Source organism: Gadus macrocephalus, chromosome 13, assembly GCF_031168955.1.
Source record: "Gadus macrocephalus chromosome 13, ASM3116895v1".
In the NCBI taxonomy this organism is placed as follows: Eukaryota; Metazoa; Chordata; class Actinopteri; order Gadiformes; family Gadidae; genus Gadus; species Gadus macrocephalus.
Genome location: NC_082394.1, coordinates 8,283,578 through 8,296,805, shown reverse-complemented (window position 1 = coordinate 8,296,805; position 13,228 = coordinate 8,283,578). Strand labels below are relative to the sequence as shown.

The window sequence follows — 13,228 nt, the reverse complement described above, 5'->3', positions numbered from 1 at the left end:
GTCTATAATGGCCAAGTTATAAAGAGCTCTAGGAGTTTATAAAGCACCAGGTTATAAAGAGCTCTAAGCACCAGGTTATAAAGAGCTCTAAGCACCAGGTTATAAAGAGCTCTAAGCACCAGGTTATAAAGAGCTCTAAGCACCAGGTTATAAAGATGTCTATAAGGACCAGGTTATAAAGATGTCTATAAGGACCAGGTTATAAAGATGTCTATAAGGACCAGGTTATAAAGATGTCTATAAGGACCAGGTTATAAAGATGTCTATAAGGACCAGGTTATAAAGATGTCTATAAGGACCAGGTTATAAAGATGTCTATAAGGACCAGGTTATAAAGAGCTCTGGGAGGTTATAAATGAAACCTCAACAAGGACCAGGTTATAAAGAGCTCTGGGAGGTTATAAATGAAACCTCAACAAGGACCAGGTTATCAAGAGCTCTGGGAGGTTATAAATGAAACCTCAACAAGGACCAGGTTATAAAGCGCTCTAAGCACCAGGTTATAAAGAGCTCTAGGTGGTTGGTTCTAATTAAAGGTCCACGTTCTGGAGAGCTCTGGGGACCGGGTTATAAAGCGCGCTGGGAGCCGGGGGTAGAGGGGGGATTTCCTGTCCTCTCAGGACCGTTAGGGTTTGAGTGAAGGAGGGGGCTGGCTGAATGGACCAGTGTTTGGAGCGGCAGTCGGAGCATCGTCTTACACCCTGGGAGCTCCTGGGAGGCTCCGGCCTCAGAAGCATCCATCACTGGCCTCTGCACCGGAGCCTACGCCACCAACCGTGTTTACCCATGGAGGCTCCTACTGTTGTTACTGAGGCCAGCCATGGGCTAATAGCGCAACACTAATGAAGTCCTTTAAGCCAGTGCTACAGCAACAACCCAAGAGCCTCTAAACGCCTGTCTAACCCTAACCCGAGTGAAAGCCAATTCCTCTTCTTTCATCTCCCCCTCTCTCTTGCCCTCTCTCTCTCTCTCTCTCTCTCTCTCTCTCTCTCTCTCTCTCTCTCTCTCTCTCTCTCTCTCTCTCTCTCTCTCTCTCTCTCTCTCTCTCTCTCTTGCGCTCCATCATTCTGTTTTCCGGGTGTGAAATACCAGAAGCTCTGAGCGCCTGACACAATGACCTTTGACCTTGGGAGGGGGTAAAAGCTAATTTAGGCTACTGCTGGCACCTCGGTGACTGGCAACACGCGCAAACACGAGAGCGCGCACACACTCACAAAACACACAGGCATACACACGCACATGAATACAAAGACACACACATTGTACATGGCCATGCACATTTATATCCTGGTACATAATCACCGACACACAAATCAGAGGGTTCTTTGTATAATAAATCTCTCTCTCTCTCTCTCTCTCTCTCTCTCTCTCTCTCTCTCTCTCTCTCTCTCTCTCTCTCTCTCTCTCTCTCTCTCTCTCTCTCTCTCTCTCTCTCTCTGTGTCTCTCTCTCTCTCGCTCCCTTTCTCACACACACCAAACACATAGGAGTTAGCAAGGCATGCACACACATGCATATTTGAGTCAAGGAAGGCGCACACACATTTTTTCAAGCTAGCGGGAACAGAGAGCCGGTGAACTGTGAACTGTGGGGTCACTGCAGTCCTTCTCTAGAGAACCAGCAAGATGATCCGCAAGCAGGTCTCACGAAGACACGCTGCTCACACAATACTTAGAGATATAGTACATATAGAGTACACATAATGTTTGTATAAAATACATATGCAGTTAATATGAAGTAAATATGAAGTAATACACAGTACATATGAAGTGCATGTGCATATATTTTTTATAGCACTATAGCACTCCCGGGGTGCATTGAAGATAACCACTCATCTTGTTGGTGTAGGGGGAACGCCGTTAAACACATCCTGCTTCCAACACTTCTATTAATACTAAGCCCTGGTTCTGTTCAGACTGATCGAATGCTTATCTAATCAATAGACTTGAGCTGGGGTTCCAGGGATGTCAGCAGCCAATCACAGCCAGGGAGCCCGGCGACGCCCCCTCAGACCAGACCATCACCATCCTACACGCCAAGGTGGCACAGAAGTCCTATGGCAACGAGAAGCGGTATGAAATCATTGCTTACTATGCTACTAATACTAGTATTTAAACTAGGACTAATACTATACTAGGAAAACACACGTATGGCAGTACGACATCACGGCCACTATACTACTAGTACTATTACTATACCAGCAACTCTATAGTATCACTCGACACGGTTTACCTACAGGTAGACTGCAGACAGGTAGACTGCAGAAAGATAGACCGCAGACTGGTAGACTGGAGACAGGTAGACTGCAGACAGGTAGACTGGAGACAGGTAGACTGCAGACAGGTAGACTGGAGACAGGTAGACTGGAGACAGGTAGACTGCAGACAGGTAGACTGGAGACAGGTAGACTGCAGACAGGTAGACCACAGACAGGTAGACCACAGACAGGTAGAATTAAGACAGGTAGACTGAAGACAGATAGACTACAGACAGGTAGACTGTAGACATTGGGGTACAGGATATGATAATAGCTGCGTCAGTAGTATTTGATGAGTACCTTCATGGTGTGAATCCCCAGGTTCTTCTGTCCTCCTCCCTGTGTCTACATCAGCGGTCGAGGATGGAGGCTTAGGCCTGATGACACCAAAGGTCAGGGGTCACAGCATCACATCATCGCCAGATGGGTTCCACTCATATTAATACTTTGATACATGTTATAATGTCTGAATGACTACGGCTGGTTCTCTCTTAAACCCTTTGATCACATGTACTATCCCTCATTCTTTCTTTCTCACTTTTACATTTTTTCTCCTTTTAATTCACTTCTCACCTTCTTCTTCGTTTCATTCATCTCTCATCCATGCATACATTTATCATCCATCCATTCTCTTCAATCACTCCTTGTTTCATCTGTTTTCATTTCCTAATTGACCCTCCCTACTCACTTGTTTCCTCTCCTTAACCAAACCCCCTGCAGCACCTGGCTATGGGGACAGCCGATACGGTCTGATTGGCTACATGTGCCTCGATAGCTCCGCCAACTCTCTGGACGACACCTTCAAACTAGCCTTCGATGACCTCACCAACCACAGGGTGAGTCTGTGTGTGAGTGTGTTTGGATGTGTTTGTGTTTGGGCCGTGATATGCATCGTAAGAAGCACAAGTCATGGTGTATGTGAGGAGTAGGGTGGAGTGGTTCTGGTGTTAAACTCTTAGCCAAAAGGTACGGATTAGGATCCCTAATGTCTGCAGGCTAACCTGTAGGAAACAAGATGCCCCCCAACCCCTACCTGCTCCTTGGATGTCCAGAGCCAAAGCCAGAGCAGACCGGTGTGTGGTAGGGTTATAGAAGGGCAGGATGTGACAGCAGACCAGTGTTTTGGTACAGACTTTGTTGTGCCTGGTTTATAGCACTCTGTGTTGACCCAGAGAACTTCCCTGGCATGCACTACTGTTGAGTCTACTAACAACCTGTATCACTATAAGCAGCCTGTCTCTCTGACAGCCTATCTCACTGACGACCTGCCTCTCTGTCTGTCTGCCTGTCATCTGTCTGAATGTCTGCCTGCCTCTCAATCTGTCTGCCTTTCTATCTTTCTGTCTACCTGCCCGACTCCCTGTGTCTATCAGATGTTTGCCAGTGCCAAGTCCCTGTACATCTCAGACCAGGACAAGAGGAAGCACTTCCGTCTATTGCTCCGCCTCTTCTTGTCAGGACAGGAAGTCGGTTCCTTCCAGAGCAGGATGATCAAAGTGATCTCTAAACCTTCCCAAAAGAGACAGTCCATGAAGAACGCCGACTGTGAGCCAAGCATCACATCAAATAACATAACATTACATAACATAAAAATACATTTATAAACTATATTACATTACGTTATATTATTATTATATAACAATATATCATTTCATACATCACACACACTCACATGCTCACACACACAAAAGATAAACTATCGTCAGTTGACTTATTGGATTGGTTCTAAGCCTGTGTGTGTGTGTGTGTGTGTGTGTGTGTGTGTGTGTGTGTGTGTGTGTGTGTGTGTGTGTGTGTGTGTGTGTGTGTGTGTGTGTGTGTGTGTGTGTGTGTGTGTGTGTGTGTGTGCGCGCATGTGTGTATGTTTGTATGTGGATGAGTGTGTTTGTGTGTCTATGTCTGTGTGTCTATGTGTCTGTCTGTATGTCTGTGTGTTTGTGTGTCTATGTCTATGTGTCTGTCTGTATGTCTGTGTGTTTGTGTGTCTGTATGTCTGCTTCTGTGTGTCTGTGTGTCTGTGTGTGTGTGTGTGTCTGTGTGTGTGTGTGTCTGTATGTCTGCTTCTGTGTGTCTGTGTGTCTGTGTGTGTCTGTGTGTGTGTGTGTGTGTGTGTGTGTGTGTCTGTACCAGTGTGTATCTCGTCCGGCTCCAGGGTCGCGCTGTTTAACCGGCTCCGCTCCCAGACCGTCAGCACACGCTTCCTGTCAGTGGACCGGCACGCCGCGGTGGCCAGCGGCCGCCAGTGGACTGCCTTCACCATCACCCTGGGTAGGGAGAATAGTGAATGGATTTCATTTATACTGAGCTTTGCTTAACTTGGTGAATGCTCTGTAAGGCACTTTAAAATTGATGTCTTACATTCACCCGTTCAAACGCATCACACAACTACTCTTAAAAACTAGCATGACAATGTAAACAATGTAGCCCTCTGTGTTTATAGACAATGGGTGAGTGGTCACCTGAAATGGATGGCGGTTAGCATTAGGGTTATTATTAGAGTTTAAAGGGTCATAGGATTCATTAGAGGGTTTGTGTTAGGGCTAGTGTTGGGGATTATTAGGATTTGTAGTGCTAATTTGAGGATGAGGGTTAGTAGAGTTCGTTTTGGTTAGGGATCCCTATTGGTTAGGTTTTCTAACTCAAAAACCAAACCATAAAACAACACCTTAAACCGTAAAACCCACGCCTAATACAAAACCTTAAAACAAAAAAAAAACCTGCCATTAATAGGGAATCCTAACCCTAGTATCAAAACTGTGGGTTAGGTTTTAGCGTTGGTTTTCGGTACTAGAGTTTCGGTTCATTCGTTTTTGGGCTATTGTTGGTAGAGCCAGGGTTAGCAGGGCTGGTGCGAGTAAGGCTAGTGTTAGTAGAGTTTAGCACTAGGATGAGGGAGGCATTAAGAGAGATGTTTCCAGGGTTCTGTCCCCTCCAGCAGGGGATGAAGGAAGCTAGTGTCCTCACTGTAAACCTCAAGTTTATTTACCTGCCAGACCTCCTACGGCTCTCCATCACGACACACAGACACACACAAACATTATGCACAAGTATAAATGTCTATGAGTTTGTGTGTGTGTGTGTGTGTGTGTGTGCGTGTTTGTGTGTGTGTGCGTGTTTGTGTGTGTGTGCGTGTGTGTTTGCGTGTGTGTGTGTGTGTGTGTGTGCGTGCGTGCATGCGTGTGTGCGTGCGTGTGTGTTTGTGTGTGTATCCGTTTGCATGTACGTTTTTGTGTGCGTTTCTGGTTTTGTGTGTGTGTGTGTGTGTGTGTGTGTGTGTGTGTGTGTGTGTGTGTGTGTGTGTGTGTGTGTGTGTGTGTGTGTGTGTGTGTGTGTGTGTGTGTGTGTGTGTGTGTGTGTGTGTGTGTGTGTGTGTGTGTGTCTCCAGTACAGGGTCTGGACCAGGGAGACTATATTCTGAGTGAGGGCTTCATCTGCTACAGCTCTGTGGTCAAGCTGGTCTGTACTGAGACTGGAGTAGCCCTACCACCCATGGTAACACACGCACACACACACACACACACACACACACACACACACACACACACACACACACACACACACACACACACACACACACACACACACACATTCCTTACTGATGCCCTCTGAGGTGTCCTCGTGTGAGAGGGACCGGCCTGTGGGCAGCAAAGTGCATAGCTGGTTGGTCCCTCCCTCGGTCTAAACCGCTCCGACAGCATGCTGGGTGGGGGTTCGACGGTCTGGTGGTCTGGGGGTACGGGGTGGGGAACCAGCCGTGTTGTTTCAGGTGAGGCCTATAGCTTTGGCGTTTGTTTAAAGAGGGAGGGAGACGACTGTGATTTACATTCTGCTGAGTCACTCACTGAGAAGATACCTGGTGGCTTCTGGTGTGGTGGTGCTGGGTCAGGGCTTTGTGGGGCGGGTCAGGGCTTTGTGGGGTTCCTCCTCGGTCAGTGTTTTCTGAGGTGCCTCCTGGGTCAGGTCTTTCTGGGGTACCTCCTGGGTCGACCGAGGAGGCCGTGGGTCAGGGGGTCTGGGGTACCTCCTGGATCTGGAGGTCTGGGGTACTTCCTGGGTCAGGGGGTCTGGGACAGTGGGATACTTCCTGGATCTGGGAGTCTGGGGTACTTCCTGGATCTGGGAGTCTGGGGTACTTCCTGGATCTGGAGGTCTGGGGTACCTCCTGGATCTGGGGGTCTGGGATACTTCCTGGATCTGGGGGTCTGGGATACTTCCTGGATCTGGGGGTCTGGGATACTTCCTGGATCTCGAGGTCTGGGGTACTTCCTGGATCTGGAGGTGTGGTGTACCTCCTGGGTCTGGAGGTGTGGTGTACCTCCTGGGTCTGGAGGTCTGGTGTACCTCCTGGGTCTGGAGGTCTGGGGTACCTCCTGGGTCTGGAGGTCTGGGGTACCTCCTGGGTCTGGAGGTCTGGGGTACCTCCTGGGTCTGGAGGTCTGGGGTACCTCCTGGGTCTGGAGGTGTGGTGTACCTCCTGGGTCTGGAGGTCTGGTGTACCTCCTGGGTCTGGAGGTCTGGTGTACCTCCTGGGTCTGGAGGTCTGGGGTACCTCCTGGGTCTGGAGGTGTGGTGTACCTCCTGGGTCTGGAGGTCTGGGGTACCTCCTGGGTCTGGAGGTCTGGGGTACCTCCTGGGTCTGGAGGTCTGGTGTACCTCCTGGGTCTGGAGGTCTGGTGTACCTCCTGGGTCTGGAGGTGTGGTGTACCTCCTGGGTCTGGAGGTGTGGTGTACCTCCTGGGTCTGGAGGTCTGGGGTACCTCCTGGGTCTGGAGGTCTGGGGTACCTCCTGGGTCTGGAGGTCTGGGGTACCTCCTGGGTCTGGAGGTCTGGTGTACCTCCTGGGTGAGGGGGAGTCTGGTGTTGGTCAAGAGGGTTGGTAGATGATAGACATCGGTCAGATTAAAAGTAATCTTCTGGGATCTGGATGTGCTTCAAGGCCTTCTGGTGCAGACCAGGAGAGACGGACTACAGAGTGGTTCTTCTGTTCTGGGATCATATCGGTGCCATGCCGTAATTCCGACGCCTCATTGTTCCGACGTCTCAATGTTCCGAAATATTTCCCATTAGATCGACATGCCGCTATTCCGACGGTTCAATGTTCCGAAAACGAAACCCATTGGTCCGAAGGTCCGTTAGTCCGACTTTTCGAAAAGGAGGCGCATTAGGCCGACGGTTCAACATGCCGAATAGGAAAAATAGTTTTATACCTCGCTTGCTCCCCCTCTCTCTCACTCTCACTCTCTCTCTGTCTCCAAAATACAACCTAGGCCTACATATCACATTCACGATGAATTTTGGAGGGCAAAAAGACAACGCTTCACTTCATTTCGACACGGTGTTGCAGCACCATGGACAGAGAGCGGAGGTCTAATAATTCTCAACACGGGCACGAACACACACACACACGAACACACACACACACACACACACACACACACACACACACACACACACACACACACACACACACACACACACACACACACACACACACACACACACACACACACACACACACACACACAGTGAGAGTGAGAGAGAGATATATATATAGAGATGTATAAAACTCTATTTCCTATTCTGCATATTGAACCGTCGGCCTAATGCGCCTCCTTTTTGGAAAGTCGGACTAACGGACCTTCGGACCAATGGGTTTAGTTTTCAGAACATTGAACGGTCGGAATAGTGGCATGTCGATCTAATGGGAAATATTTCGGAACATTGAGACGTCGGAACAATGAGGCGTCGGAATTACGGGCAGGCCCCATCATATCGGGGGATGTAATATGTACATGGACACCTTTTCAGGGGACGCAATGGAGGAAGGTTGTGATGGGGTTAAGATTTAGAAAATAACCTTGGTTGCTTCAGTTTTTTTTCTATCTTCAGGTTTTTTTAGGTGTGTTGCCCATGTCAGTTATACATGTTGATGGTTTATTGACTCGGTTTAAAATCTATAGTGTTCAGCGGGAACCTTTTCCCATCTTCAGCTGTACTTCCAGGCTCTTGGTTCCTCCTGGACTTCAGCAGGCTGAACAGATATTTGAACTGTCCTCTGAGTTTAGTCAATCGTTTAAGGTAGAAAAAAATGTCTTATGTTTTATAAATGTACCTGCCACGACCCCCAAATAACTTTTTTCCAGGGGTATGTTTATATCCCATAGTCGTCCGTCTGTAATTCATCTGTCTGTTCCAATCAGTTTTCATCACTCATTCCCTTTCGACAAATAAATACTGCCTCCATGAGTCGGAGAGTGATTTTCTAGCCCTTAGCTCACTAAGCCACACCAGAGTGCCAAGTTTCCGTCAATATAAAGCAAATATTCTCTCAAATGCCTGCTCGCTATGGTAGTAGATTTATGTTAGTTTATGTTAGTCTAGCTGGTGTTGTGTTAAGCAGGTCCTAGAGATTAGCAGGTCAGGCTACCTAAGTGGTTCAACTGCTGAAGTAAAGCGGGGCAGGAACACAATCGCATTGGTCTGGCGAAACATCGGACATCTCAACCTCCACCTCCTGAATCGTTTATAACCTCCTCATCCATCGCCTCCTCCACATCCTTTATAACCTCTTCCTCCGTCACCTCCTCTATCACCTCCTCGATCCCCTTCTCTACAACCTGCCTCACATCCTGTATAATATCCGCCTCTACCACCTCCATCTTTACCTCCACCTCTTTCAGCAACTCCTCCATCATCTCTCTCCCTCCTTCACCTCCTCCATCACCTCTGTCACCTTGTCTATAACCTCCTATTCCATCACATCCTCTTTCACCTCCTCCTCCATCAATCTATCACCTCTATTACCTACCCCATCACCTTATCTATATCCTCCTATTCCTTCCCCTCTAGCACTTCCTCTATCACCTCCTCCTCCAACACCTTGTCCAGTTATGATGATTGTTTTTCATTGTGAAAATTAGTTCATCACACAGGATTGCAGAGAACTCAACTCCCTGCTCTCATAGAAGCAAGAGGATAAAGTTTCCTCTCTTACTAAAAAGCATTAGCAAATGTCGTACGTATTTAAAATAAAAAAGAAGTTAAAATAGAAAGTCAGACGGTGGTTTGAGAAGAAGGAACTAGTGGAGTTCTGAGGTAATGTGGTCACCAGGAGGTCTTTGTCCCTACAGGTGATCCGTAAGGTGAACAAGCAGCATGCCATCCTGGATGTGGACGAACCTGTCTCTCAGCTGCACAAGTGTTCCTTCCAGTTCAGAGAAGAGGCCCACTCCTACCTTTGCCTCTCCAACGACACCCTCATACAGCACCAGGTGAGACACCTGCTCACCTGTAGATACTGTTGATGCAGGTTACCCGGTGAGACGCCTGCACACCTGTAAATACTCTTAATATAGGAAACAAAGTGAGACATCTGCTTACCAGTAAATACTATCATTACAGGTATCTGTACAGGTGTACTCACCTGGCTACCTAGTCCATTGCGGATTTATCTGGATTATTATAGTTTGATTCCCCCCACCAGGGCTCCTTCTCCTCCAAGGACCCAGGCCGGGTGGTGCTGAGCGACGGCTGCTGTTGGACCATCATTGGTGTGGAAGCGGTGGAGTTCTCCTTTAACCAGAACCTTGCTCCCCTCCACTCCCTTGTCAGCCCTGTTCCTGTCATCACCGGCCTACAGGTGGGACTCACACACATACACACACACACACACACACACACACACACACACACACACACACACACACACACACACACACACACACACACACACACACACACACACACACACACACACGTACGTACAGACATGTGCATGTGCATGTGCAGACTCACAGAGATACATATACCGACAGACATACACACACACACACATAAAATTATAGTTAATTTTGTTTATTTATATATAAATATGTATCTGTGTGCGTGATCGTGTGTGTCTGTGTGTGTGTTTTGTCTGTCTGTGTGTCTCTCTGTCTGTCTGTCTCTCTGTTTGTCTGTCTGTGTGCATTGATGCATGTGAGTGAGGATGTGTGTGTGTGTGTGTGTTTGTTTGTGTGTAGGTGAGTGGAGGAGGTCATGTTGCTACTCTGGAGGTCCAGGGAGAGAACTTCACTCCTCATCTGAAGATCTGGTTCTCCTGCCAGGAGTCAGAGACCATGTTTAGGTGAGGAGAGGAGGAGGCAAGGAGAGGAGGAGAGAAAAAAGGAGAGGTGGAGAGAAGGAGCGGAAAAGAGGGGAGAACATGAGAGGAGAAGAGGAGGGTAGGAGTGTAGAGGAATGTGGGGAAAGGTGGGTTTAATAAACCCAAAGAAGGACTAAGCCACCAGGAGATCGGAAAATAAGCCTCCTAAACCGGGAAATACGCCCTTTAAAGGCATTCAGGAAATAAGACTTTATGACCTTCGTAAAGATGTGCAGTGCCTTTACTTAATGACCTATCTCTGTATTTACTGTACAACCACTACCTCTCTCTGTATTCACCGTCTAACCATTAACCTGGAAACACAAGGTGAGCCTTGTCCAAACCTGGAGACGACGAGATGAATACATAACCTGTGTTAAAGGGGGAGAACCAAGGCTGTACTGACGGCCAGTTGTCACAGAGACAAGGGTTTTATGATTCTCCGACATTGGAAGGTGGTTATTTTATCATTGTTTGAGGTATTCCATTTAAATAAAACAGCTGTTCTTGGTGGCAGATATCTTTTTTAAAGTCTATAATGACTAGGATCCAAAACCCCATAGATAACAGGAAGACACCTTGAGAAGGAACCCAGGAACTGTGATCCATTCCTGGAAACATCAGACTATGACCTTCCAATAAAGATTATGTTATGTACTAGCCTGGTGTTTTAAGTAGAGTACAAGTTTCTTTGAGCAAAATATTTTCCTAAAATATACGTTACATGACATGGGTAACCTACCCCTCACATCAAGCCACCCCTCCAACTACCAGCTGCCCCGTCAAATCTGCCGCCCGTAGAAATAGTTGAGCACCCACCCACCCCGGTCGACAGTTGTCAGTTACTAGGAGCTAGTTGGCTAGAAGCTAGGTCAGCTAGGGGCTAGGCGTCACTAGCAACTAGGTGGCTAGGAGCAAAGTCGCTAGGAGCTGGGTCAGCAAGGAGCTAGGTCACTAGGAGCTAGGTTAACAAAGGTGCTAGGGAGATACATCAGCTAGTGATGTACATTTATTTATTCTATTTCTATATAACCAACGATAATAAAGCTAAAATGAGGACCTCATTGGACCACCCATCCTCAGTGCTGACACCAGTTCTGACTAGTTTCTGCTCCTATGCATAGAGTGGGCAAGACAACTCCATATAAGGTATTCCTGTTCTGAGATAAATCAGAGCCTAAGCTAGGAGCTAGTTCACCTGGAACTAGCTACCACTGTTTATTCAACACCAAGCATTCACAATAAGCTCTTTGTACATGAAGCTGAAGCCAATTAGTGGTGGAAACAGGATCCTTGCAGACCGCCAAGGACAAGGAATCCAGTGGGCTAGAAAGGGGCTGAAGGAGGTGTGCTAGGACAACTTTACCTTTCATAAACCAACGTCAAGCAAAAACACCACTTAAACAAGTCTCAACAGGTTCAGCTTCATCAATTATTTTAGAATGATTGTATGAATTGTCAACCCCCCCGTCATCAACACCATACTACAATGATGTTATTATGGTCTCTCCTCAGGTCAATCCTATATTCTAGAGTCATGTTCTGGTCTTTCCTCTGGTCTATCATATATTCTAGAATGATGTTCTGGTCCCTCCTCAGTTGATACCCATCTTCTAGAGTGGTGTTCTGGTCTCTCCTCAGGACTATCCTATCTTCAAGAGGGATTTTTTCTTGTTTCTCCTCAGGTCACCTAAGTCCATGCTGTGCGTCATTCCGGACGTCTCTGTGTTCGGCGAGTCCTGGCGTTGCATGCGCCGGGTCATCACCGTGCCGCTGTCTCTGATGCGGTCGGACGGTCTCATCTATCGCTCTTCCTACAGCTTCACCTACACCCCCGAGCTCCAACCACCTCCTCCTGCCCGAGGAACAGGAGGAGGAGGAGGGAGGAGGAAGGATGGAGGGATGGAGAGAGTAGAGGAGGATGATGCACTACTCGAATCCATCCATCAGGAGTTCACTAGAGCTAATTTTCACCTGTTCATGCAGAGCTAGCTAATAAACACCAAAAAACATGGTAAAGTCTAGCTCGCCGTCAGCTAACTGTCTAACAGCATGCTAAATGCTAGCTAGCTGGCTGAAAGCTTACTAGCTAGTTAGCCAGCCTGTTCACCTCTTTTATCTGGGAGATATCAGGAAGAAGTAAGAACTGAGGCACTTAGGCACTTGTCTTTGGTGACCATGTAACCAGTGTTTGGTGACCAGTGTTTGGTGACCAATGTAACCTGAGTTTGGAGACCTTGATTACCAGTGTTTGGAGCCCTTGATTACAAGTGATTGGAGACCTTGATTACCAGTGTTTGGAGACCTTGATAACATTGGCATGCTTTGAGATAGGTTATAAAAGTCAGACATTTGTATCAGACCATGTTTAAGTATTCCAATTGACTCTAATTTGGTGGGGAAACATAATTTATGATAATATAAATATATACAAATATAGATCGATGTATTATTTAATTGTTTTGTTTTTATTCAGCCGGATGAAAGAGGAATGCATAGGCCTATTGAACTAAGAATACCATGTTGTGTTCCCAGACTATCGAGAAAACCAATACACGGGAAAGACTAATCTGGCATAATCCAACTCATGCACCTCACCCCCCTTCAACCGCATCCCTTTGAAGACCGGCTGCTCTTTAATTTAATATGAAACAGAACAAAGGAAAGCATCAACTGAACCAAAAGACTTACATGTCGACCCAAAAACGAATGCTGTTAGCACCACAAGACTGCCAACACCGAGACAACGGTCTTGTTTGCTTTCATTAGGGTTGACGTTCATATCTATTTATAATGAAGAACAAAAAAAAATATTTTAGATGAAATGTC

General features: G+C 47.1%; 1 protein-coding gene across 2 annotated transcripts in view; it reads left to right on the top strand.

Moving 5' to 3' along the window:
• The window catches only part of rbpjl (recombination signal binding protein for immunoglobulin kappa J region-like), a 17,037-nt gene extending 3,809 nt beyond the window's left edge, over positions 1-13,228 (top strand). Inside the window, exons 4-14 of one of the 2 annotated variants that reach the window (XM_060069734.1) lie at positions 1,943-2,071; positions 2,578-2,648; positions 2,977-3,092; positions 3,630-3,801; positions 4,387-4,524; positions 5,642-5,748; positions 9,387-9,527; positions 9,740-9,895; positions 10,278-10,381; positions 12,085-12,413; positions 12,935-13,228. In XM_060069734.1, the coding sequence (XP_059925717.1) occupies positions 1,943-2,071; positions 2,578-2,648; positions 2,977-3,092; positions 3,630-3,801; positions 4,387-4,524; positions 5,642-5,748; positions 9,387-9,527; positions 9,740-9,895; positions 10,278-10,381; positions 12,085-12,391 (1,441 nt within the window). In that variant the 3' untranslated portion in view covers positions 12,392-12,413; positions 12,935-13,228. Of the gene's footprint in view, positions 1-1,942; positions 2,072-2,577; positions 2,649-2,976; positions 3,093-3,629; positions 3,802-4,386; positions 4,525-5,641; positions 5,749-9,386; positions 9,528-9,739; positions 9,896-10,277; positions 10,382-12,084 lie in introns of both variants that reach the window. The other variant, XM_060069733.1, reaches the window with a different exon arrangement.